Source organism: Idiotropiscis lumnitzeri, chromosome 12 (assembly GCF_059441095.1).
Source record: "Idiotropiscis lumnitzeri isolate Australia: NSW breed Sydney's pygmy pipehorse chromosome 12, RoL_Ilum_1.0, whole genome shotgun sequence".
Classification (NCBI taxonomy): domain Eukaryota; kingdom Metazoa; phylum Chordata; class Actinopteri; order Syngnathiformes; family Syngnathidae; genus Idiotropiscis; species Idiotropiscis lumnitzeri.
Window position 1 is genome coordinate 15619827 of NC_142402.1, and position 23170 is coordinate 15642996.

The following is a 23170-nucleotide window of genomic DNA, read 5'->3' on the forward strand; positions in this document are numbered from 1 at the left end:
AACACCACAACGCAAAACTAGACAAGTCATGCCACACTAATATAGAAATACAAAAATGTGTGTACAGCAGGTATACAGTGGTATGCACCCCTCACAAACACGCACACAACCACCACGCACGCTCACAGTCCCCCCCCCTGGCAACGAAGCGCACGTTCGCATGCGAGTCCACACGCGGTGCCTGTTACTCACACGCAACGGCTCATGAAAAAGCATGCGCACGCACCAGAGCGTGCTCGTAAAACAGGCACACAAGCACGCACGCCAGCTTGGACTCATTACGCATGCGTGCGCACGTACACAAGCGTGCGCGCGCATATATCCGTGCGCAAGGCTGGCTCACGCGACGGTAAAACCTTCACTCGTCAAATCCCGTCCGATGCGTCTTTTAGAATGAGCATCAGCCACTGACGTCACCTCTGCCAGACAATTGACAGAATGACGATTGTAGTAAAGGGAAATGGTGGGAAAAGCCAAAACAAAGCAGGAAGTTTCTCTTGTCCTCCTCAAGTGAATCAGAATGAACGAGGGGCTCCACCTAGCGAGCCTTCCGTGTTTCACTCACAAAGTGCGTGACCGGTTCCCACGAAAACCGAGCACGAGCTCGTCCTCGTGATACGTCAAGCTCCTTCCACCAAACGGCAGCAGGACCGGAAGTTGGATCAAAATAAAAGTCGCAATTCTGAAAACAAAAAACAAAAACAAGCTACAGTTTTTATTTTCAAATGACAAATATATCATATTCAGGGGACAGTGACAGTTGGTTGCTTTTTTTTTTACTTCCAAATAAAAACAATGACAAGTAATATTTAGATGAGTCTTGCAGTAGGTCATTAAATATACAAAAATATACTTGCATCATGTGGGTTGCGTTTCACCTGTCAGTTATATAAAATCATATTAGACTATAGTAAAAGCTTTGGTGAAGTGTGATTTATTTTCACTCCCTGATTATCTTTTTATTTTACAGGAAAATGAACCAAATAAAAATAGAATGAGTGCACTATTAAATATGATGGCGTATAAGGACCACTCTGAAAATGACGAGTCAAAATGCAACAAGAATTAAGTGTTAAATTACAGGAATTGGCATTTTGAGAAACAGTTGAATGTTAGAGAGGAAAATATTTTTTTTTCTGAGTCATTTGAGAATAAAGCGTTTGTAAAATGGCAATGTTACAAGAAAAAAACTCCCTAAACAAAATTAAGACAATATTCCGGTAAGTTTTGAAGGTAAAGTCTTACGAGAATCAAGTCGTATTCTTTCTGTGGTTTGTTGTAATTTGGGGGATTTCCGCAAATTAATATACATGAGCAAAGTGGTATTTTTTTCAGCAAAAATTTAAATAAAGTTGCTTTTTTAAAAAATTTTTTTTGTAACGTTACACAAATCACGGTACCATGACGACTTCATTCTGGTAAAAGTACAAACTGGTTTTTATCATTAAATGACAACTTTAGTTTGGATAATTGTCACCGGCATTCCTTTCGTGTGTGGCCTTAAACGCTTCCATTCAACAGTGCGCTCTGAACAGCAACAAAAACAAGCAAGTAAATGCATACAAAATGGTGTTTTATTGTCAAAGCGTCTGAGTGGGACAATGTTATTTATATTTATATTCTTATATACGTATGTGCATATTTCCTCATTGTGAACTCTAAATTGTGCCACAAACTAATTATGGTGAGTAAGCTACAGTATATACAGACGTCCATCACTGACCGTTGACGCGTGTGTGTTACTGTATGACAGTAAATTTGTCAACGGCGACCCGACACTTTGGTATTACCGCCGAGTGACAAACGCAGGGAACGGTCGCCTCGCTTTATCGTACAGTGCGACCAATCAGTACTAACTAAACACATCCATTTAAAAACACCCACATGAATATATGCAACTCAAGTTAAAGGGGACATATCATGAAAACATTTCACTTTCAAACTTATGTCTATTTTGACCCAAGAATGTCAGGAGACCTTAATCACGCCCAGAAACTATTTTAACGGTTTTGTGGTTGGTCAAACTGACCTGTAGAGAATCTGCCCCAAAAAAATATTTAAAAAAAAAAAAAAAAGGCCTAAAATTGATGCTGTATTTTTTGTTTTTGTTTTTTTACTTTACACCTCCTACCAAAAAGTTCATAGGGGAAAAAAAATATTATTAGCCTTATGGTACTATATCAGAAGAGTGGGCCACTTTGTCCAGTATGAAATCTAGAAAACCAGGATTTATTCTGCTTTTTACTTTTCTTTAAAAACAAAATAACATTTGTCTTATTATATTTTTGGATAATTCAGGCGAAAATCCAGATTTTTTTTATAAACAGGATTTAAACTTAATTGCGGGTAAGTTTACTTTACAAATGCCTGTTCAAATGTCAGGTTTTTGTGACATTAAAAAATGAGAAAACATTCCAAAACTTTCCGCTAATAATGTTTTTATACGTTACATTCATGTACTTCAGTCTCATTTTTTTTAATATTACAAAACGCTGGCATTTGAACAGGGGTGTGCAGACTATATCAACTGAATAAACCAATTGGGGGAAAAATATGCATGCAACCTATTATGTTACTTTGTCTTTAAATTATAAAAACAACAAAAGAAAAGCAATGAAATTTGCATGGCATTATATTTTTTGTTGATTAAACGCATTTGAACCTGTGTGCATTTTTGGTAAGAAATGAACACAAGGAGGGTTAAATTCTGAGGGGGGGGGGGGGGGGGGGGGCGTAATATGTCTCTTCTTGGCCATCGTTGGGCTCCATAAAACAAACAAAAAGCAATTATGAGACCATAATTCTAATGATGCTTTGTGAGAAAAACTAAACATTGATTTTTACACGTGGAAACCAAAAAAATATTGTTGAAGAAGTAGTCTATCGAGAATGCCATTCATAGGCTATTTTTTTTTTGGGGGGGGGCCGCCTCAGCAGTCAGAGTTGTGCGAGTGCGCAGCAGCGGCGGCCGCCTCCAGCTTCCAGTCCCGCTGGTCATCGGCAGTGTGCTGCGAGGCGGCGGGCGACAGCGCCATCTGGCGTCGCGGGTTGCCGCTGTGCATGGTGTTCCAGTGGCGCTTGAGGTCCGACGCCTTGATGAACGCCTTGTCGCACGAGCCGCAGTTAAACGGTCGCTCGCCGCGGTGCTGCCGCTCGTGGTCCTTCAGGTGTGACTTGTGCTTGAAGGCCTTCTCGCACAACTGGCAGGCAAAGGGACGCTCGTTGCTGTGGACACGCTCGTGCCGCTTCAGGTCGGGCCCACGGATGAAGGCCTTGCCGCACACCACGCAACGGTGCGGCTTGAAGCCAGAGTGGATCTTCAGGTGCTCCTTGAGGTGGGCGGCCGTGGTGAAGGCCTTGGGGCAGTGCTCGCAGCCATACGGCCGGTTGGCGGTGAGCAGCCGTTCCTTCTTGGCGCTGTGCTCCAGCGGCTTGGCACCGGCGCCGGGCAACGAGCCGTGGTCGCGGTGGCCGTAGAGGAGGTACTCCAATTTCATGTCACCGGATGATGACGAGCCCCAGCCGTGTGCATGCGGGTCCTTGGTCAAGCCCGTGTTGTAGCCGTGCGGCTGGGCCACGTGCGAGCCCCCCGCGCCACCCATGCTGTCCATGGCCGTATCATAAAAGCTGTTCTTGCGCACCTCTTCCATGGCCAGCTCCTTGAGGATGGCGTCCTGCGCACGCATGCCGTGGTCGCCGGGTGGCGCCTGGTTCTCACGCGTCTTCATGTTGGTCAACTCGCGCTTCTGCGAGCATAGGTTGTCCAGAAAGTTGATGCCCAGGATCTGGCCAGACGACATCATCATGTTTATGTCCTTCTTGCGTACGGCCAGCCGCGCCGTGTACATGTAGTTGAGCACCTCCTCGAAGATGTCCGAGCGGATGAAGTCCAGCTCTACGATGGAGTTGTCCTCGTCTGTCTGCTTCTTGAACAGCTTCTTGAAGTAGTTGCTGCAGGCCGCCAAGACGCAGCGGTGAGCCCGGAACTCGATATTCTCCACCACCACCACCACGTCGCAGTGCTCACCTTCCATGCGCTGCTGGTTGAGCATCTTCAGGAAGGTCGCCTTGTGGTCGTAGTCGATGTAGCGCAACAATTCAGACATGGTGTCGAATGGGAGCAACCTGGAAAGGAGTAGGGCGGGGCTGAGTGAACTCAAGTGGAACAAAAAACTTTCAGCTGAATCCCACATTGTTGCCCCGCTATACCCCAGCTCATCATTATTTAGTTTACTATTTCACTACTATTTATTGATTTGTTCTTGTTTGTTTTCTTTTTTAATACTGTAAATCTCCCCAATGCAGCTTTGAGTCATTTATTAAACACTGGGATAGCAGTAAAACACAATGAGCAAAGTAAACTCATGTAGAAGATGTTACAAGCACAGCTCTCACCAAGACTCTGAGACACAGGCCCCGCCTCTTATAGGCACCTCCGTTTATGCATGCACGACAACACGGACAGTTTGGTCAATAAGGGCTCAACGTAAACGTGCATAATGTTTTGCTTTATGTTTCATAAATGCTGTATTTCATTTAACCTAAGAGCAGCAGAACTAACTTGAAGTCTGATTTTTTTTTCACTCTCCGCAATTCAAATTGGTTTGCAGTGTTTTAATAACCCCTCAACACGCCCATAAATCTCTTTATTTCCTACCTGGCTCAATCTCTATCTCCAGCATCATATCCACTGGCCCCCTCTGCACATGTGCCAATAACCTCAATACCTCCAGCTTTGTATCCAAACCTTGGCAGCTTGGTATGTTCAAATCTGCCTAGTCTCCTGATCACAGTGACTATCTCCAATCCACACTAGAAACATTTGCTTTCACTTGAGATTGAGCTTTTCTGTCACTGATCAACCCTGACACTTTCCCCCACCGCGCCTCGACTCGACTATCTTTTTTCGCCTCCCGTCCACGCTCCCCATTGCTCTGAATAGTCGAACCCAAGTACTTTAATAAGTCTCGCATTTACTTCAGCTGCAGTCCTTGTAAAATGGTAAGCAGCGGCCTAGCTCACATTCACACCCAAACAAAAATAAACTAGCTAAATATCTTATGCAAAGAAACAAAAAAGAAACAAAATAAAGTCAACGGCGACGAACGCGAGACAAGAACAAAACGCACTTTAATGTCAATCCCGTGGTGCGTTTAAGGCTTCGACGGTGTGTTCAAGGCTCGCGTGACAAACCCGAGAGAGAGGGAATATTTCACATTTCACTGCGCCCAGCCATTTTGACCAAGCACAAGCTCCGCTGGCATGTTGTTCACAGAGGAAGGAGGAGGGGGTTGGCGGGGGGAGCGAGAAACGAGCGCGGAAACACACAAGCGATCATACTCGACACATAAACAACCTTTCTATTCCACAACCAGTCGAGCAACAAACGAAAAAGGTTCCTACCCGAAGCCCGAATGCGATTGCCCGTGTTGTCACGCAAGGCGAGTCGACGACGAATCCACACTGGCTGCTGCTGTCGTTTTTCCTCTTCCTCCTCTTTCTTGTGAGGCTCCCGCGCCGCGCAGGAAATGCCGCAGTACTCCAGCGCCACCCAGCGCACCGGAGACGCTACAGCAGCCAAACGTCGTCTCCCAACAAGTAACAAGAACGAAATGTCGAGGCTAAGTTTTGAGAATTGTTTCGAAGGAAAATCTGTAAAGATTACTCTGTTTAGATCGTATTCAAGGATCAAAGAAAGATCTCATTACAGTCCGTGATTTAAAATTCACTTAATATTTGGTGATTTTACATGAATTCGATATTATTCAAGTAAATACAAGCTTCACAAAAACAGTAGTTGAATAATGTGATTAATCACAATTAATTATGTATTTTTTTGCGATTAATTAGTTACAAAAATAATAACTTGACAGCACAAGTTTTAAAACAAATCCAAATTTGGTCGGTTTCCCGCATACAACTTTTGGTCTTATGTGGATCTTTGGGGGGATCTCAAAACATATTTTTATTATTTTATGCCTAGTAAAACCAAGCAGTTGAAGTGTTTACATGCAAAGTTGCTAATTAATGACATTCATTAATTCTAGATAACTTAATTCCTCGTAGCTGTATTTTCTTTGTAGCAATGTTTGTCATGTCTTGGAATAAAATTTGTTGAACCTATTTCAAAATGAAACCCGCAAGCTGTGACTATGACAAGGCACACTAACAGCCCTTTGCAGAATTTCAAAATGCTTGTCATTCGTTCATCATAAAAGTCCTGACTCCTTGAAAATGGCATACGCCATAAAAAGATAAAAAAAAAGAGAGCAACAGAATTTAGCGTTGCCTCTCTATTAGGTCAAGGATACCTGCTTTGAGATTAGGACTCATTCGGCAAAAACTGTACTTTACCTTACCTTACCTCAAGTGTATTCCAGAGCCCTGCAGTTCACCACAAAATGCCTTCTTCCAACCAAAAAATGTAGATGCGATTATTTTCAAGAATAGGTCCTTGAATTTTTAAATATATTTATAATAGATTAAATCATAAATCATTTTCAAACAAAACCCCAAAAAATGTACTTGAAATGTTGCAAGTCGTAGTTTTTCAGTTTCAACCGCTTGACTTCATAATTGTAATCAACACATGAACATGAAATATTTGCAATGAAATGGTTAGTAATTGAGTTCATTCAAATGAGTTGATTTCAAATCACAGAAATAAATGGATGTTAAGAAAAAAAGTGGAGTACTGTATTAAAGAACACTTTCTTGATAAAAGCTTTTGAAGTTGTACATTTTCAGGAATTGAGTGGCGGATCAAAATGAAAGGCTCTCTAAGGTGCCACGTGCCACAGTTTGCCCACCTCCCAGAAATGATCCACATCACAGTCATTTTTGTTGTGTTGTGTCAACATTTTATTAACCGGAGAAGGAAACTGCAATTCAAAACAGACTCGCATCGTTCACCTTTCCCACCCATTGGAAGTAAAACGTACTTAGCGAAGGGGACGGGTGGCGCTATGAGGGGCCGGCGTACAGCGGACACATTCAAAGCCTGCACAGGCACATTCAAATGATTTCCTTGGCGTCTTGCCGATGAAAAGCCTCGTCAGAGCTTCGATGCGAACACAAAACGAAAACACTGATGATTGTTAAAAAAAAAAAAAAATGCTATTCAAGTAAAAATGACAAAAAAAAGTCAACAATAAGAGATCGAGGAACATGGCCTGGTGTCTGTATTTAGTGGCATACCTGAAGGGAAATCCATCTACAGGAAGGTTAAATAGTGCACACGCTAAACGTATATGCAGCCTCTGTCTGGAGTGATGGCTTTTAGTTCATAAATAAAAAAAAAATAAAAAAAAGAAAAAGCTGGCTACAACAAGTACTCTCATAAAAACACTTTAAAGTCATAAGGCAGTGAAAGCAACTTGCTTTAATTATTATTATTACTTCTTTTAAATCGTACAGTTTTTTCCGGGATTATCTAGTCCTTCACCGCATGCGTTCCATTATTTATTAATTTTTTTTTACTTCTGCAGGTTGGATGGTTACGACTAGCGGGCAAGCTGAAAGATGAGGAAGGGAGAGGAAGATTTTCAGGTCCCGCAGTCGAATGTGGAATTCTGGGACGCCGCGGTTACTCCTGGAAGAGCGGAAGAAACTGCAGGTCAGTACGTGAATGTGATTAGCACACTTCAACTCAGGCCTCCCCCATTCTGGCAATTCCACTCTGTCCGACTTTGATACTACCTCTGAAGACGGCAAATTTGTGGGTCCACTGCAACACCCCAATAAGCAATGCGGGGGGAAAAGACGGCGTGAAAGCGGCTAGAATGAAGAATGGCAGGACCAATTCTGGAAATGTCCACTCTCCGATGTGGAGATGAAGCAGAGGTGATCATAAAATGGTGGGGATGAAATCAACCAAGCAAATTTCCACCTAAGGAGCTGGAAATGGAGTTTGGGGCGAAGTGGACCGAGCAAATTTTCATCTTCAGAGGTAGTATCAGATGTCACAACTCCCTTACAGCACTTGATGCGGCAATTTTGCAGGGCCTCCGCGTGAAAGCGGATACAGACATCTTGTTGCAAAGAACACCACGGCGTTAAATTAGTACTTCAGATGCATTTTGGGAGTTCCATTCGCACCAGGTCAGAACAAGGTTGGCCGAGTACAACAAGATGGATACAATACAGCAGAACCTCCAAAGTTAAACGTCACTAAGGTCGACCCATTCCTAACTTTATATTCATAGTAGAATCAGTTAAGTGTGTTTGTTTTTACAGTTGTTTGAACTTGTATGTAACACTTGTGAAAGATGTGTTAAGAAGTTAAAACGAGGCTGGAGACACATTCAATTTTGTTTTCACATCGTCATGTGCTCAACACTTAACATCCGTTCCGATATTCCCCCCCCCCCCCCCCCCCCCCGGGTGAATTTGTTTCAGTGTCCTTGATCGACCGTCAGACGTTCCACCGTTTGAGGTTACAGACGTGTTAGCTTCATAGGTCATTGAAGTATGGAATTAAAAAAAGAAAAGGAAAAAAAACACAGATCTATTTAGCACAGATAGCACAGGTGTCTGGGGCGCTGCCGGCATCAAACCAATTTTACATTTAACAGAGTACAAGCCAAGACAAGTTCGCTTGTATTTGTTGAATACTAGAAGACAAAAATCTCTCGATGCGAGGGTTTTGAATTTCAAGTCGACAAAAGCTTTGGTCATTGTGAGGCTGCCCCAGCACTTCTGTGTGCATCTATGCTCTGCAAAGGCAACTTTCATATGTTAGTCGTCCTACTTGGAAGTAAGCATACACTAATGCACCGAGCATAAGGCACCAGAGACAAAAGGCAAACATTCCCATGTGTTGAGTCACACAAGCACACGCACGCACACTGGCTCATCCCAACGCGGCAACACGTTTGGGAGAGTTGCTTTGGTGGCGGTTAAGGACAAGTTGCACGCTAAAAACAGGTGGGTAAAAATAACCAGAATTGGGTCAAAAAGGGGACTGAGCCAACTTTTTGGGTTATTCATTTAAAAAAAAAAAAATCATTTACAAAACAAGCTACAGCAGTCATCCAATCAGCTTCCTGAACCATTTGAAGCGTGATCGGAGCGAAAACACAAAAAGGGTACACATACACTGAGCTTAATTTGAATTTCCTCCCTTTACAATCAAAAAAGCCAGTCGGATATGTGAAGATAATGTGTGTGAGATAAGAGCGATTTTTTTTCCATACATAAGCTGCTGGAAAAAACGGTCAACAAAAATAAATGTTAAACCCGTTCAATATTGACGATCCCAAATCCTTATGTATTGTAAAACAGCAGAGAGGCGACACAATTTCCCTAAAAGCAAGCGGTTAAAAGCTACGCCGTCTTTGACTCAATGTGCACCTGAATTTCTGAGACAGCTTTCCGCCAACTGAGGCACGCCCGTTTACGCTTCAGATCAGATTCCGCTGGATGTCGGCATGTTTGCAGGAGCCGGTCGAGCAGGTATTTTATCTCTCAAGAGACTGCTGGTGCCTCTTTGGTGAAAGCCACACAATCTATGTCAAGAAACCAAGCCTTTTGCGAATTTCTAACATGTTTCTATGTCCCAGAAAAAGTACTTTGGACTCATTGTCCAAATCGTGAATAAAGTAGTCCACGCCACAGTGTGCGGCGTTTCATTCATGTCCAGCAGGGGGAGCGTTTCCACCACATGAGATTGCATGAGAAAGACAGCAGCATTAGTGGAAAGGGATTGTAGGGCTTGTTGTTACAAGTTGAGACCAAAATATCCCTTGTGTGCGTGCGCCCCGGCTGACTTTTTTTTTTTTAATATTTTTTTTTTTAACCCCAACGACAACAAAATGCATTAGCTTGGAAGCATCAAACAAACCCCAAAAACAAACAAGAGGGCAACTGTTAGATGATGAGGAAAAAAGCGGGCATGCCAGAAGCAGGGAGCAGGACTGGACTGGACTGGACTGGACGGCTTACCTGGGTCAGTCCTCCCCCTCCTCTGGCGTGATCTCTGTCTCTTTATGTACCACTACTTTGGTCACTGACATGTCAGGATGCTGCTCTTTAGCCTCCTTTATGGCCTGAGCCAGAGCCTACATGCGCACAGATTGCAGTGCCAGAAGGGGTCACCAGGAGAGGGGGGGGGACAGAGAACGGAGGGTGGGGTGGAGGGTAGGGCAGGGATAGGAAGTCACTGTTATCCAGATTTTAAAATCAAAAGTGAACAATTTTATTAGTTTTGAGGCCGCATGCTTAGCCTCCTTGATTGAGAGTGGCTCAGTTGAGCTCCTGAGGGTGATTGAAGATGTTTTCATTCTAAAGTTGTTACTTAAAACCAACAAAAATGATCATTTAAAGGAAAATACCTCATCATGGTCGATGTCGGAGTCTCCCGTGATGACGATCCTTTTCTCGATTCTCGTCTCTGAAATGCCCCCTTTCACAGTCTGACATATTAGAAAAAAAAAAAACATTTTAGAGAGCACATATCACAGAACAGTTTGCCGGATGCCAAGTGTCAACAATGAAGTCTGACCTTAGTGATGTGTGTAGTGGTGGTGGTGCTGGTGGTTTCCGAGGTGATGGTCTGGGCGCTCAGCAACACGCCGGGGTCTGTGTCGCCGTTCATGTCGCCCTGTAGACAAAGTAAGTGACAAATTTAGAGAGTCAACCCAGGAAAGTTTGAAGGTTAAACAGCTACTGAAGCAGCGAGCCAGCAGCATTTAATCCTGGAAGATTGTTATTAGAACGTACCACTCCAGACTCATATGTGATGGTCTTGGTCTCTGTATGAACCACAGGCGTCTCTTTGGTGCAGACCGCCGCGTCCTCTTCCATACGCTGCTGGAGAGTAAAGAAACACATTATCGCCATCTGAGCTCTAGGGGGCGACGCAGCAACAGCAGTCAATTTCTACAACTATATCCAGCATAGTCTGGATTTTTTTCATCTATTCTGATTTAGCATCATTGCTAATTCGTGTCATACTGTTTTTGGTGTGCATACTCACTGAAGAGTGTTGCGGCGCTGTGTCCATCTCCATGGCAACAAGTTGCTTCTGCTCCGAGTCAGCAGATGCCTGTGAATGAAAATGATGATTGCACGATTGCATCACAAAAGTAATGTCTACGATGCATTAGGAACACACTGAAAAAAAATATTACTGTAAGTGAAAAAAGTTGTAATTTCAAGAAAGAAGTCCTAATTTAAAGTCAAGTTGAATTGTATGGGAAGGTGATAAAATGTGAAAAAAAAGTATAAGACAAATATTAACAATTGTATAATTGAAATAAGATGAGGGGAAGTAGCCATTTCATAAGAAAAAAAAAAGTAATTTTCAGGGAAAAATTACAACAGATTTTTACGAGAATATAATAAAGTAATGAAAAGCTCTACTTGAACAAGAATCAAAAGTAAAATTGTAATGACTTGCAATAAAAATTAGCAAATTTAGTCCTAATTGTTTTCAATAGTTTTTTGTAATTCTAATCTTTTATGAGTTGGCAATTTTTTAACTTAATGCATTAAAATGAAGGTAATCTGCAAAAAATACTAAATTTAACGAATAGTCTCCTACTTTCTGATGTTCAAGTTAAAAAGTTTTTACAAGGAAAAAAATGTCATAAGAAAATGTTAACATTAATAAATCAAATGTAATACAATTACAATATTAAGTTTATGAGTAAAAACAGGTCAGCACTGGACACGAAAAAAGTTTTATTTTTATTTCAAGAAAATAAGTGATAAAGAATAATCATGATATTCTGCCTCTTTTATTGGGCTGTTTACCACAATAAAAGTAAATAGCGACTTCCTTCTCATAATAAGATTATTTTTCTACTTCAGTGTGCCCTAATACACTTTCCCAGAAAACAAACAGCAAAACCAACAAAGTCCTGCTCATTTCCACGCATCACCTGTGAGGGAGATGACATGCGATATGACACATCATCTTTGGCAAAACAAACATGTCAACAACGTCAGCTTGTGAGCGACCAGCAAAGAGTGGTCACCTTTTCGGAAGTCACAGAAGAAGAAACCCATCCGAGAGTCGACTGGCAAGGACAAGACGACGGATACGAGGAAAGAAGGAAGAGACAGACAGGACATTGAGATGGGATATCAGAGCAACGGGAAAGAGAGAGAGAGTGAAAAGTAGGCCCGTTTGGAATGGATTGTATGGAATACCGGATCTAAGACTTAGTTTCTTTGAGTCTCTTCGCAGGTAGAGCCATACAATGTTTTCAGAAGTGGGAGTGGGGGGGGAGTGGGATGAGGCGGGAGAAAAGCCGCAGCGGTGGCTGCGGGCCAGGTGGCGCCATTGAGTAGTTCAGAATGCTGGTAAAAAAATAAATAAATAAATAAAAAAAAACCGTTGCAGCACAGGGAGCTTGTCCCACCCGACGGCCCAGCCATTTGTTTTCCTTATCAGCAGTGGGAGCAGCAGCTAATTAATGCAAAATCCTGGCGTTTTTTGCAGTCAAACTAACATAAAAATTACCTTAATATAACATTATGGATGGGCTGAAGAAAAAGATAACGACTATGTGGAAGAAGTTGTAAACATGAAAGGTATAATTTTGTGACTATTAAAGAATAATTTTCATGAGGAAAAAAAGCATTCATTTATGAGTAGTCAATTGTATAATCATGCTGATTTAAGAATAAAGACGTAAAAATATCAATGCTGTAATTTAAAAAAAATAAGAATTACGTTGACATTTTAAGCACAGGGCTAGAATATTACACTAAAATATAAAAAAAAATATATACAAAATACGGTATTTGAAAGTTCAATTAAATTTTTAAGGCGCCAAATGACAACAGAAATTGTCTCAGGGCACTTTACACCTGGAGCAGGTCACAGCCCACTCGCCTCACTTATTTCGAGAGCAACTTCATTTTTCTACAATCCAAAACTGTTTTGAGTAAAAGTTGCACTTATTTATTTTTTGCGATGAAGATAACATTTCGACAGTTTTTTTTCAAACAAATAAAAATTGGTGCAGTTGAGGACATGATATAATTTTACAAGAAGGAAGACTTACATTTCCAAGGATAATGCAAATGTAATTATTTAAAAAAAAAATGAAATTATGATAATCTAATTATTATTATTATAATGCAGCTGTACTTAAAACGATGAAAGCAATGCACCGCGGTGACAAATTTAACCACCCACTCGAATTCCATATCAGCTTTGTGAGCAGCTGCTAAAAAGGCAAGCCCAAGCGTTCTTTAATGCGGGCTTCCCGAAAACAAGCAAAGGAAAGCGGCGGCGTGAAGGTTAACAGTGGCTGTTAAAGGGACGAGGTAGCGAGTTAGCCATGCACAGCGCTGGATGAAACTTCGATTATTGTTTTTTTAGGCGGCTGTGTTGTCTGCTGCCGGGGACGGGAGGAGGTAATGAGGGAATGCTTCATACAGTTACCACTGCTAAGGGCGCGGTCTCAGAGAGTGTAATCGGAGCCACGTCGGGATTAGACCGCTCAAAGGTCTTGGTCATCTCCTCCGTCAGCACTCTGACGACTTCGGACTCCTCTGCTCTCGCCACCTCCGACACCCACGAGGCCATGGCCTTCTTGGGCGAGCCTTTGACCTGAGATGCGTCCTCCAGAAGCGCCTCCATCTTAGTCATGAGGAGCTTTTCCACCTCTTCTTTCCCCTCCGTTTCCACCTCGGCCTCCTTCAAGATGATGAGCATGCCTCTTTTGTCGGTGATGGCCTGGGACACTTCTTCTCTGACAGAACCTGGGCTCAGCTTCGCTACGGACTTCTCGGACAACTCGTCCTGGGAGTCAGGGGTTTTCTCCTCCGCCGCGAAAACGTCGTCGTCCATAGCGGCCGACGGGCTAATCCCCTTGGGCACTGCTGGGGGCGCGCCGTCCGCTAGGTTACTATCTGCAGTGCAATTCAGCAGATATTCCGCCGCCTGGGGAGACACTTGCCTTATTGGAAATGGTATTCTCAAGAAAAACAGGGCATTTCTGCAGCTTCAAGAAAAGCCAAACTTAAAACTTTTAAAGACCTATCTGGATCAAAGTTAAAGCAGACATTTTTTGGTGACAATTTCGTCTGCAAAATGACGGCTCATTGCCTTGAAACAGTGGAACAATTAAAAAATTTGGATATTTCTGAGCTTTAAATGGCATACCTAGGGATTTAAGAGTTATTTTTTCAGGATGAGTCAAGCCTTCATTAAAAAAAAAAGTAAACCCTTGAAACAGGAGACTTGTAGATTTTTGTGACATTTTTAATAATGATTAAGGCCTTCATTGTGAAAAATGTGCATTTTTAGCAAACCGAAGTGGTAAATTTAAGACTTTAGGAATAATTGTTAGGGACAATGAAATCTTTATATTGGAAAAATTGCATTTGAAGAGGTTGAAACATCAAATTTCCGGATTTATGTTAAATTCTTTGTCGGATGATTAAGGCATTCCTTTTGGAAACGTTGCATTTTAATCATAATTAAGACCATCAAAAGAACATTTTAAGACCTTTAAATAGCAAATAGCAAATTTAAGATTTGACATGTCATCTGGGAAAAAGATTCAGGTAATCAAATTCAATATTTACGCATTTAAGACTTTTTAAAGATTACTGTGCAGCCGCCAAAGGCGCCCCCCCCCCAAAAAAAAAAATCACTTAAAATAATTTTTAGTACACAGTGAAGAGAAGGAAAGTAACAGTTTGAGCCAAGGAGAAGAAAGAGCCGGCTTTGCAGAAACAATGCAAAAGACACACACGTGCAAACAAAACCATGGGGAAAAAAAACAAGAGGAAAATGTCACCTCAGTGGCTTTAGGTTCCATCTTCGTCTCGTCTTTGGGGGGCTCCCCATCTTCTTCCTGCAGAAAAAAAAAATAAGTGAGACGCAAAATAAACATATGCGGATCCGGGAAACTCAAAGTGACATTTTTGGACGGACAAGTCTGGTGTCAGTGATCGGGAAGTAGTCCAGAAATAATGCCGTCGTGACCACGAGAAGAAAAATCAATGAAAAGTTGACAACCACGGAGAAATAATGTGATCAAGCTGCTGTTGGCAGAGAGTCTCGGATTTAATGTGCAGCACTCTTCCTTTCTAGTGCCTGTATTCTCATTTAATGTGCGCCGACATAAAATATATTGCTTCAGACTTAATGACTCACACACATATTATTCAACCCGTGCTTACATCCTGCAGATCCAGCGGTTCTATCATGGGCGGCTCGTCCGTTCGGGGCGAGCGCGCCGGGGACGAGGAGAGCCTCCGCTCCCATTCGGTGAGGCCTGGGACGCCGGCGTCCGTCTCCAGGAAGGAGCGCTTCAGCTCGCTGATGTTGGTCTGGTGTTTGACCATCTCAGTGGGGGGCTCGGTGTCCTACAATATGTGGTCAGGTGACCATAGTAAGAGGGGTGAGGGCCGGGAAGCACGCCATGCTTCATGGATGCCAACGCAGGTAATGCAAACAGAAAAAAAAAAAAAAAAGGCAACGATAGGGATGGGAAAAACTAAATAAAAAAGAAATAGAAGGGCAGTCAACATGGAAGGTAAATGTTTGGATGCTTTGTAAGCTACTCATGGGATACAGTGAAACATCCCAAGTCAAACATAAATAGCAATATTAGTCACTGCTGCAGTCTTTAAATCCAGCAATTAATTGTTTAATAACGTGTGTCGGATTTGGATGCAAACATGCTTACAAGGGGAATGTCAAAATGTTGGAAGAATAAGGTCGTAATTTTTCAAGAATAAGGTTGGAATATTCAGGTTTTTTTTTTTTTTAATTTACATTTCACAATCAAAAAGGCTACGACCATCAGGATAAAGCAATTTTAGAAGTTTAAGTTTCTTACTATAGTCATTTGTACATGCGAGAGTACAGTACTTTTATTTTTATCTTTTTTTTTTTTAAATGAAAAAAAAAAAATTAGGGAAAAAGGAATTGTTCAGGAATTATAAAAATTATACATTTGAACACAAATTTGTATTGTGTGCATGAGAAAAATTTATATGACAAAATTACTTTTAATTTGATGCTGAAATGTTGAATTAAATCAATTGATATAATTCGACAAGGATGAGGTCATAATTCATAAAAAAAATAAAAAATAAAAATAATCTCATCAAATTATGAGAATTATATATTATGAGTGATTTTCTATTCGTTTTTCCTCTACAATCATCCAGATTTCAGCCGTTTCAACCGCTCAACATTTTTCAACTTGAAGCCGCCGTAGAGTGAATCTAAGAGTGTCAATTCAACAAAAAGCAGCCCTAATGCATTCAAACGTGGACGCGATGCAATAATAAAACACATGCAGTTTGTCACACAACACAGGCACAGCGCTCCCAAATCCTGTTAGCGTTATAAAGACAGATTAAATTGCTGTCGTTTGATCTCAGCACGCTCACAAGAGCAACTCGAGATGCTCGGAACCACACGGGAAACCCGAGGCACTGCACACAACATTGCTAAATCAGTACTGTTAGGATTATTTCGATTTTCTTACCAACCTCCAGCATCAGATTACTGTGCTTGACAAAAACGTTTTCCCCTTTTACGCGTCTTATGACACTACACTGAACGAGAAACAGGAAACAAACAGGAGTGGTTTCAGACTCTGGAAGCTTATGCATGGCTGCACACCTAACATGGATTGAAAAGCTGCAATCAGGAAGCCGGGCTTCCATTTACCAAACAAGACAAGTCAACTGGGCTGAAGGTGCGGACGAAGTCAAAGTGTGGGGGAACAAAAATGAATTGAGGCAGTGGAGTGTGTAGGGCATTGGCAGCAGGCAGTGAAGCGAGCGATGGCGAGAGCCGTTGAGGCGTTACCTGTGTGGGCATCTCGGAGTCGTCGTCCACATCAGACTGACAGCAAGTGAGGAAATTGTGACGTGAGCAAAAGGGAGGTGAAGTGGTGGTGGGGAATGTGGTGACAAGAAGAGAAATGTGTGATGTGGAAATAGGTGGTAAGAAAGGTGGTAGTCAGAGAAGCAAATCAGTGCCTGTGACGCTTTAGGCAGAAGGGAACAGTGCAAAGATGCTTTGGGGAGAGGAGAAGTAAAGGGCTCACACTGAAGAAGAAAACGGTACGAAATGCTGAAGTCAAAATATTGTGACTTTGCCCTCGCAAAATTCCAATTTATTCTGATGACTTTTCCCAAAAAGATGCTGACTTTATTCTCGTAATGTGACAGTTTTTCCTCATGATTATGGCGACTGCTTCCTCCAAAAACATCTCCCATTCTTTTCCTCGCAAATTACGACAATCTAATTACTGTCTTATTCCCGTATTTTTTGTTCTTCTGTAACATCACGAAGACTCCTACACTTTTCTCGGACAATTTTATTCCCTTAACAAAAGTGTTTCTTAAGTAATATTATAACTCTGCAATTATCCAACTTTCTAAATGCATTGAACATTTTCCCCAAAATATTTAAACTATTTACTAGCAAAATTCCCATTTTATTTCACCTCAAAATCATGGCTTTTATTCACACAGACTTTTTTACGTTATCATAATGAAAATTGTTTTTTTTAATACATTCTTCACTCACAATAGTACAACTATCTAAAATGACAATTTACAAACATTTTGGGAAATAATTCCACAACTTCTTCCCTCGCAACATTAAGACTAAAAATGTTTTGTATTATTTTTATCATTATGTTTTTATCGCTTTTCAGTGTGGCCCATTGCACTCATTGAATCATTCGCAGTATAACAAATATTTTACGTGCACTAAATTTCCGTGAACGTCAATTAAAATGACTTTCCCATGCTTTAGAGTGCGCGGTGTCTCCCCGCGACATACAAACCTCCGTGGCGGTTACATCTCCGTCGAAGGCAAAGTCAGTTTGCTCGCTGTCGGTCTGCTTTGTCAAAGCCACGGAAAGCATTCCGAGCGGCAAAAAGAAGGAATACAAACAGAACAACACCCCGGCGTTGTAAAACGCTTTAAAGCAATACACGATTTCAACCTTTGTAACGACAGATGGAAACAAAAATGGAAATGCACAGGTCGCTTTTGGAGTCAGACGAACGCTCCAGAGAAGGTTAACCAAACAACAGAGAAAGAAAATGAAAAGAACAGCAAATAAAAACAACACAGAAGCAAGCATGACAGACTCAGAGGAAGCTGAAACCTTCAGTCAGTCTTTTTTCTTTTTTTTTTTTGGTATCAGAGTTTATAACCTGACTTCCAAGGCTCTCCTCTCCATGCACATTTGACACTTCTCTGCATTACATCACGCAGATCATGTGAGCTCCAAGGGCTTGCTCATATTTTGGCACTGCGTACAGTCGGGGGGGGATTACCATTTCAATGCGGAGCAATGCAGAGAGTCGAGTAATGGAAGCGTTTGCATGCGGTCTGCAGTGAAAGGAGTCGTGGATAAGAACAATGACACAGAGACGGGGTTAGGCACAAAGCTGTGTTTAGGCAGGGATTAGTAACTAAAAATAAGACACTCAAAAGGGGACATATCATGAAAAAGTGACTTTTTCATTGTATACAAATTGTTGGGTCTGTGGAGTGCCGGGCCAGCCATTAAGCATGAAATTATGCAAGCAATGGCTTTGACTACACTGTCTGAAGCACTCAAAGACAAAAGGCAAGCGAGATTAAAGTTTAGCGCACGTTGCAGGCTCAATCTGCGTCGTAAATGGAGCAGGACCTTTAACTCTTCTTTTTTTTTTTCCTTCACATTTTCAACTGACATTACTCCGCAAATAGTGGCCGCTTGCCTTGTGGCAATGCCTGCGCTTCGCTCTGGTCGCCGTGGAGACGAATGGCACTCTGCCTTGGTAAGACTATTTTCAGCAATACTATTCAATAATTCTTGATCCTATTTTGACAAAAGAATGTCAGACATTTATAAATAAATACTTTAAATATGAAAAAGCATAATATGTCTCCTTCGAAGTAAAAATAAATAAATAAAAGCTGGCCTTGAGTGTCTAACGCTCACGTCAAGCCATTCACACATGAAATGACTTCTCTGGATGATGATGACTGATGATTGAGTATGAGGTTCTGAAAGTAGGACAGACACTGGGACAACACAAGTCTCCAGGTCGGCTCTGGACTGGCGAAACAGCAGAGCGCCATACGGGACAGGCGTTAAAGGAGTTCAAGTCTTACACACCTCCTCTTCCTCTGAACTGTCATAGTCATGGTAGCCCTGGGCTATGCAGGCGGTCAGCGAGGCTGCCTTGGGCTCCAGGTAGCAGAGGCACAGCGCCAGGGGGAAGGAGAGGGTGAGGGCGTAGGGCACGGAGAAGGAGGTGGAGAGCAGAAAGAAGAAGATGAAGAGGAAGCAGGGGATGAGCGACGGCGACTTGATGGGCACAAAGTTCTGAGCGCACTCCGGCAGGAAGCGCATCTCCGACAGGTCGGGGAAGCTGAGGTAGCCGTCCTCGTCCAGGACGGCCGACAGGTCGGGCAGGTGCAGGGAGAAGGAGAAGAGCGTGCCACCGCGTGCCCTGCCGCTCTGCTCCAACCGCTGCTTGCGGGCCGACAGCAGCAGCGCCCGCTCCGCCAGCAGGGCCGCTTGGCGATCCGAGCGGGCCTGCTGGCGGCGCCGACCGGCGCTGTCCTTGGCCGGGCTCACCGAGGAGGCCCGTTTGCGCGTGTTTTCCCTGCGCCGCCGTCGCACTTTTGTCGATGACACGGGGGATGAGGGGAGTGAGAGCTCAGAGCCGAGGGCGCTGGTGGTGAAGGCACTGGGGGAGCACTAATGGAGGGATAGGATGCGAGTGTGCGTGTGTATGAGTGGCGATGGGGAAAGGAGGCCAATACGCATGAGCACACATGAGTAAAAGTGTGGGGTTAAAAGGAAGGACAGGAGGAAAAAGCAAATTAGTAAAGCACACAGAAGATGAAAAGCAAAGTCCAAACTAGAAGCACGTGGGATATTTTCATCAGCCACAAGGAAATCTAAAAACTAAAACGGAGTTCAAAGTCGTGGAATATAAATACTCCCAGAGCCTTCTCAAAGGTTCTTTGTCTCATGGCACCGAGCCTGCTGCGTGGCGGCGGTTTACCTTTGCCTCTTGTCTGAGCGGCGTTGGGGTGCCGCCGGCGGCTTCCGTCGTCCCTGCACGGGCATCTTCCCGCTCCGCCTTCTCTTCCTCCGCCTTCTTCTCGGTGGTCACCGTGGTGATGATGTCTCCCCTGGCGTTGGCGCCGCTGTCGCTGTCCTTCATCAGAGTCTCGTGGTTCTCTGTGATGGGCGCTGGAATGCAGAAAGACGGATGAGACCTGGACGGGAGTTGGGGTCCGTTTGTGGACATTTTATCATCAGCATGGAAACAGTACTGTGGTGAAATGCCAAAAGAGCGTTACCAGTTTGCCTTACGAACATACAATTTCGGAGCCAGGTCTATGATGAGGAGACCCATAAAAAAACGATTCCAAATGTGTGATAAGTGCAACATTTTTTGTTTTTGTCTTGAGCGTGGGCAAAGCAAGTCGACAAAGTCTGATGACTCGCTGTCTGTCGACTGCGGTGACCTTACCTCCGTCCAAGCTGCGTGACATATTGTAACGTTTGCTGGCGGAGCGCTCGAAGAAGGGAGCGGGTCGAATGATCTGCGAGCTGGCCCTGCGAGTTTGAGCCTGCGTCCTGCCACTGTAGCGGAACTTGGAGCCGAGGGTGAGGAACTTCTTAGGGGGTGCCTCGGGGGACACAAGCCTGTTAAAAGTGACAAAAGCATGTTAGAAATCAAAGCAGTAGTAATGTTGAAAACATTTGTTAAGCAACTCATTGACTGGAATCACTTGTGTTATATGGTTATTAATTATTATTATCTCCACTACATGGAAAAAATCATTAGGGACACCTGTCATATAGAGATCACAAATCCAGACTCCCTCGCTTTCATTTTATTTATTTTTTTGTTAGTTTCTTACACTACTGACTGGATAGCTGCCATACGAGTGCTTAAAATTGTCTTAAAGTGACGAGGACATTCAATTGCTAGCAAATATTACCTGAAGAATGTGTGGTGTTCTACGCAGACCTTCCACAGCCGTTTGGCAGCACGGTGGTTGGGAAGCTTGAAGCCGATGGTGCTTTCAAACTGCTCAAACTTGAGACCCAAAATTATGATCAGACTGACTAAAACAAGCGCAACGCTTCTTGTTATCGAATTTAGCAGCAATTTACCTCGCCGGGACGGATTTTAATGTAGAAGTTGTTCCTCTTGTAGGAGATCTTGAGGATTTTGGGCCATGCGAAGCGGTTGATGCGCAGCCTGTCCCTGTAGATGAGTAGACCACTGGCACACACCCCTAACATGATCTCCACACCCTCAGAGTCCTGAGAACAAACACAGCGCAGGATGATAAACTGCACACAGTACAGCACTATGTATAGGACAACACTGTTATCAGGATGAAGCAGGCAGGTGGCGAGTGGAATCAAGCAAATGGTTCTGCTACCTCAAAATAGGACCGGAGAGGTGCCTAAGCAAGACTGGCGGATGAACATTATGCTCTCAGGTGGAAGCCATTTGCTAGGGGAGAGCCGATCCAAAGCGGGAAGTCTTACAGGGATATTGAAAATTGTGTTCAACCACATGCACATGTGGAAACGGCACACGCGTACACACAATAAGCAGCCGCTTACCTCTCCCTCGGCACGAGCCAAGCCTTGATAGAGACGCCCTACCAACTTTGCATTCGGTGAGAGAGGAGACAAAAGAGGGAAGCCGGTCTGATATGCTTTACAGCATTTTATCATTTATCAACAGGATAATAATCTGGTGGACATTGAGCAACGACGCTCATTCCGTCTCATCAAGACTACTTTTTATCAACTATCGACTGATATAAATGATATAAATCCGTGATTGTGATAATCTCCGGCTCGTTTGCACGTGACTGGTGATAGTCGATTCATGTGCGATTGATGACGTTGTCTTAAAGATGCCAACTCAGCTCATCGCAAGCCAAAGGAGAAGTGGTGAGATGATGAGACAGCAGTGCAGCGGCAGCGGCGGTGGTGGTGGTGAAGGTGCAAGTGAGGCATCGCAGTGGCAGCCATGACTGCTGGTCGTGTGCGTCAAATGGATTTGTCTAAAGGAGCTTCAGATGAATCATCCACTCAAGACAACAATCCCCCGCCCCCCCCCGTTAGAAAAAACAGGAGCAAACTGTAATCACACTTGGTTAGGGAAAGCCTTGCCCAATAATAATAATAATAATAAAACGGTTTATAGGTGCCTAAATCACAGCTTTTATTAAACAGGGCTTTGGCGTGTCAAAAAGAAGCTCCTCCCCTCACTTCAACCCCTCCAGTTGTGCAGTAAAAAAGCAGGCATTCGACCATAAAGCGTTGCGGTTACCTTGGCATGGTGAAGATCCACACCATACATGGACAGTTTCTTTGCGTTTTCCAGGAAATGCATTTCGGCTTCAGCCGGAGTCATCCCCCTGATTGAATGACAACACCAAACAAGAGGAACATTGAAGAAAGGATTGTGAAAAACAGATAACACTGGCGAATTCAATCAATTTCCACAGGAAGCAGACCTAATTCAGTTGCATTTCACAAAATCCAAATTGAATCAATTTCCTCTTGTTCTGTTCATGGATGTTTTCAGCTGAATTGCTGCCAAGCAGCTGTGAGTGCATCCATTTTTAGCATTGACGACCTTTAGCGAGAGCCTCACACAGACTGCTACTGTGCTGTGTTGTTGCACCCCAAAACTGCATCAAATTACTCACAAATCGTTGCGATGCAGAGAGAATATGACGCTCGGACGCACAATAGATGGCATTTTTTTTTTCATTTGTTTAAAGACACAAATCCAATTATCAGGAAGATGTGTTGTCTTCCGGAGCAGAATCACTAAAGATGCTAACAAAAACAACAACATAACTCAAAACGTTCCAGGTCTTAAGAGATGATCTTGCAGAAATTTATTAATTCCAACATTTCCTCATATAGTGGCGGTGGCTGTTTTTTTTTTCTTTTCTTTTTTTAACTCAACTGAGTGCCACGTATTTCGTTGAGGTTAGCCATTAATTAGGGCGAGGTTTTATTTATACAAAAGCAATCTCATAGAGCAGTGATTGTCAACCGGGCTGCCGTGACACATTACTGTCCCGTGAGAGGTCTTCAGATGTGTCGCGGAAAATGACCTCATGTCAATTATTCTGAACCCCCCAAAAAAAAGATAAAGGAAGAGACTCTTTAAAGAGTGG

The 23170-nt window shown here is 43.0% G+C and overlaps 2 protein-coding genes across 24 annotated transcripts in view; both read right to left on the reverse strand.

Moving 5' to 3' along the window:
• Positions 1-1552: 1552 nt before the first annotated feature.
• LOC148326145 (zinc finger and BTB domain-containing protein 14-like) lies at positions 1553-5543 on the reverse strand. The gene is made up of 2 exons (XM_088312116.1): positions 5404-5543; positions 1553-4125 (listed from the first exon to the last, which is right to left on the reverse strand). Exon 2 carries the CDS (start codon positions 4104-4106, stop codon positions 2931-2933), a length of 1176 nt encoding a protein of 391 aa, XP_088168242.1. The 5' UTR covers positions 4107-4125; positions 5404-5543; the 3' UTR covers positions 1553-2930.
• Positions 5544-6837: 1294 nt separating this feature from the next.
• Positions 6838-23170, reverse strand: part of LOC148326146 (band 4.1-like protein 3) — a 32347-nt gene continuing 16014 nt past the window's right edge. For 3 of the 23 annotated variants that reach the window (XM_088310481.1, XM_088310471.1, XM_088310472.1), the window contains exons 8-26: positions 22309-22396; positions 21591-21635; positions 21129-21281; positions 20954-21051; positions 20479-20654; positions 20005-20195; positions 19107-19694; positions 17778-17831; positions 16790-16825; positions 15145-15330; positions 14760-14816; positions 13397-13897; positions 11979-12020; positions 10976-11044; positions 10720-10809; positions 10502-10600; positions 10332-10412; positions 9943-10058; positions 6838-7591 (exon numbers count right to left, since the gene is read on the reverse strand). In XM_088310481.1, the coding sequence (XP_088166607.1) occupies positions 9948-10058; positions 10332-10412; positions 10502-10600; positions 10720-10809; positions 10976-11044; positions 11979-12020; positions 13397-13897; positions 14760-14816; positions 15145-15330; positions 16790-16825; positions 17778-17831; positions 19107-19694; positions 20005-20195; positions 20479-20654; positions 20954-21051; positions 21129-21281; positions 21591-21635; positions 22309-22396 (2665 nt within the window). In that variant the 3' untranslated portion in view covers positions 6838-7591; positions 9943-9947. The remainder of the gene's footprint in view (positions 7592-9942; positions 10059-10331; positions 10413-10501; positions 10601-10719; positions 10810-10975; positions 11045-11978; positions 12021-13396; positions 13898-14759; positions 14817-15144; positions 15331-16789; positions 16826-17777; positions 17832-19106; positions 19695-20004; positions 20196-20478; positions 20655-20953; positions 21052-21128; positions 21282-21590; positions 21636-22308; positions 22397-23170) is intronic. The other 20 variants (XM_088310473.1, XM_088310494.1, XM_088310476.1 and 17 more) reach the window with 20 other exon arrangements.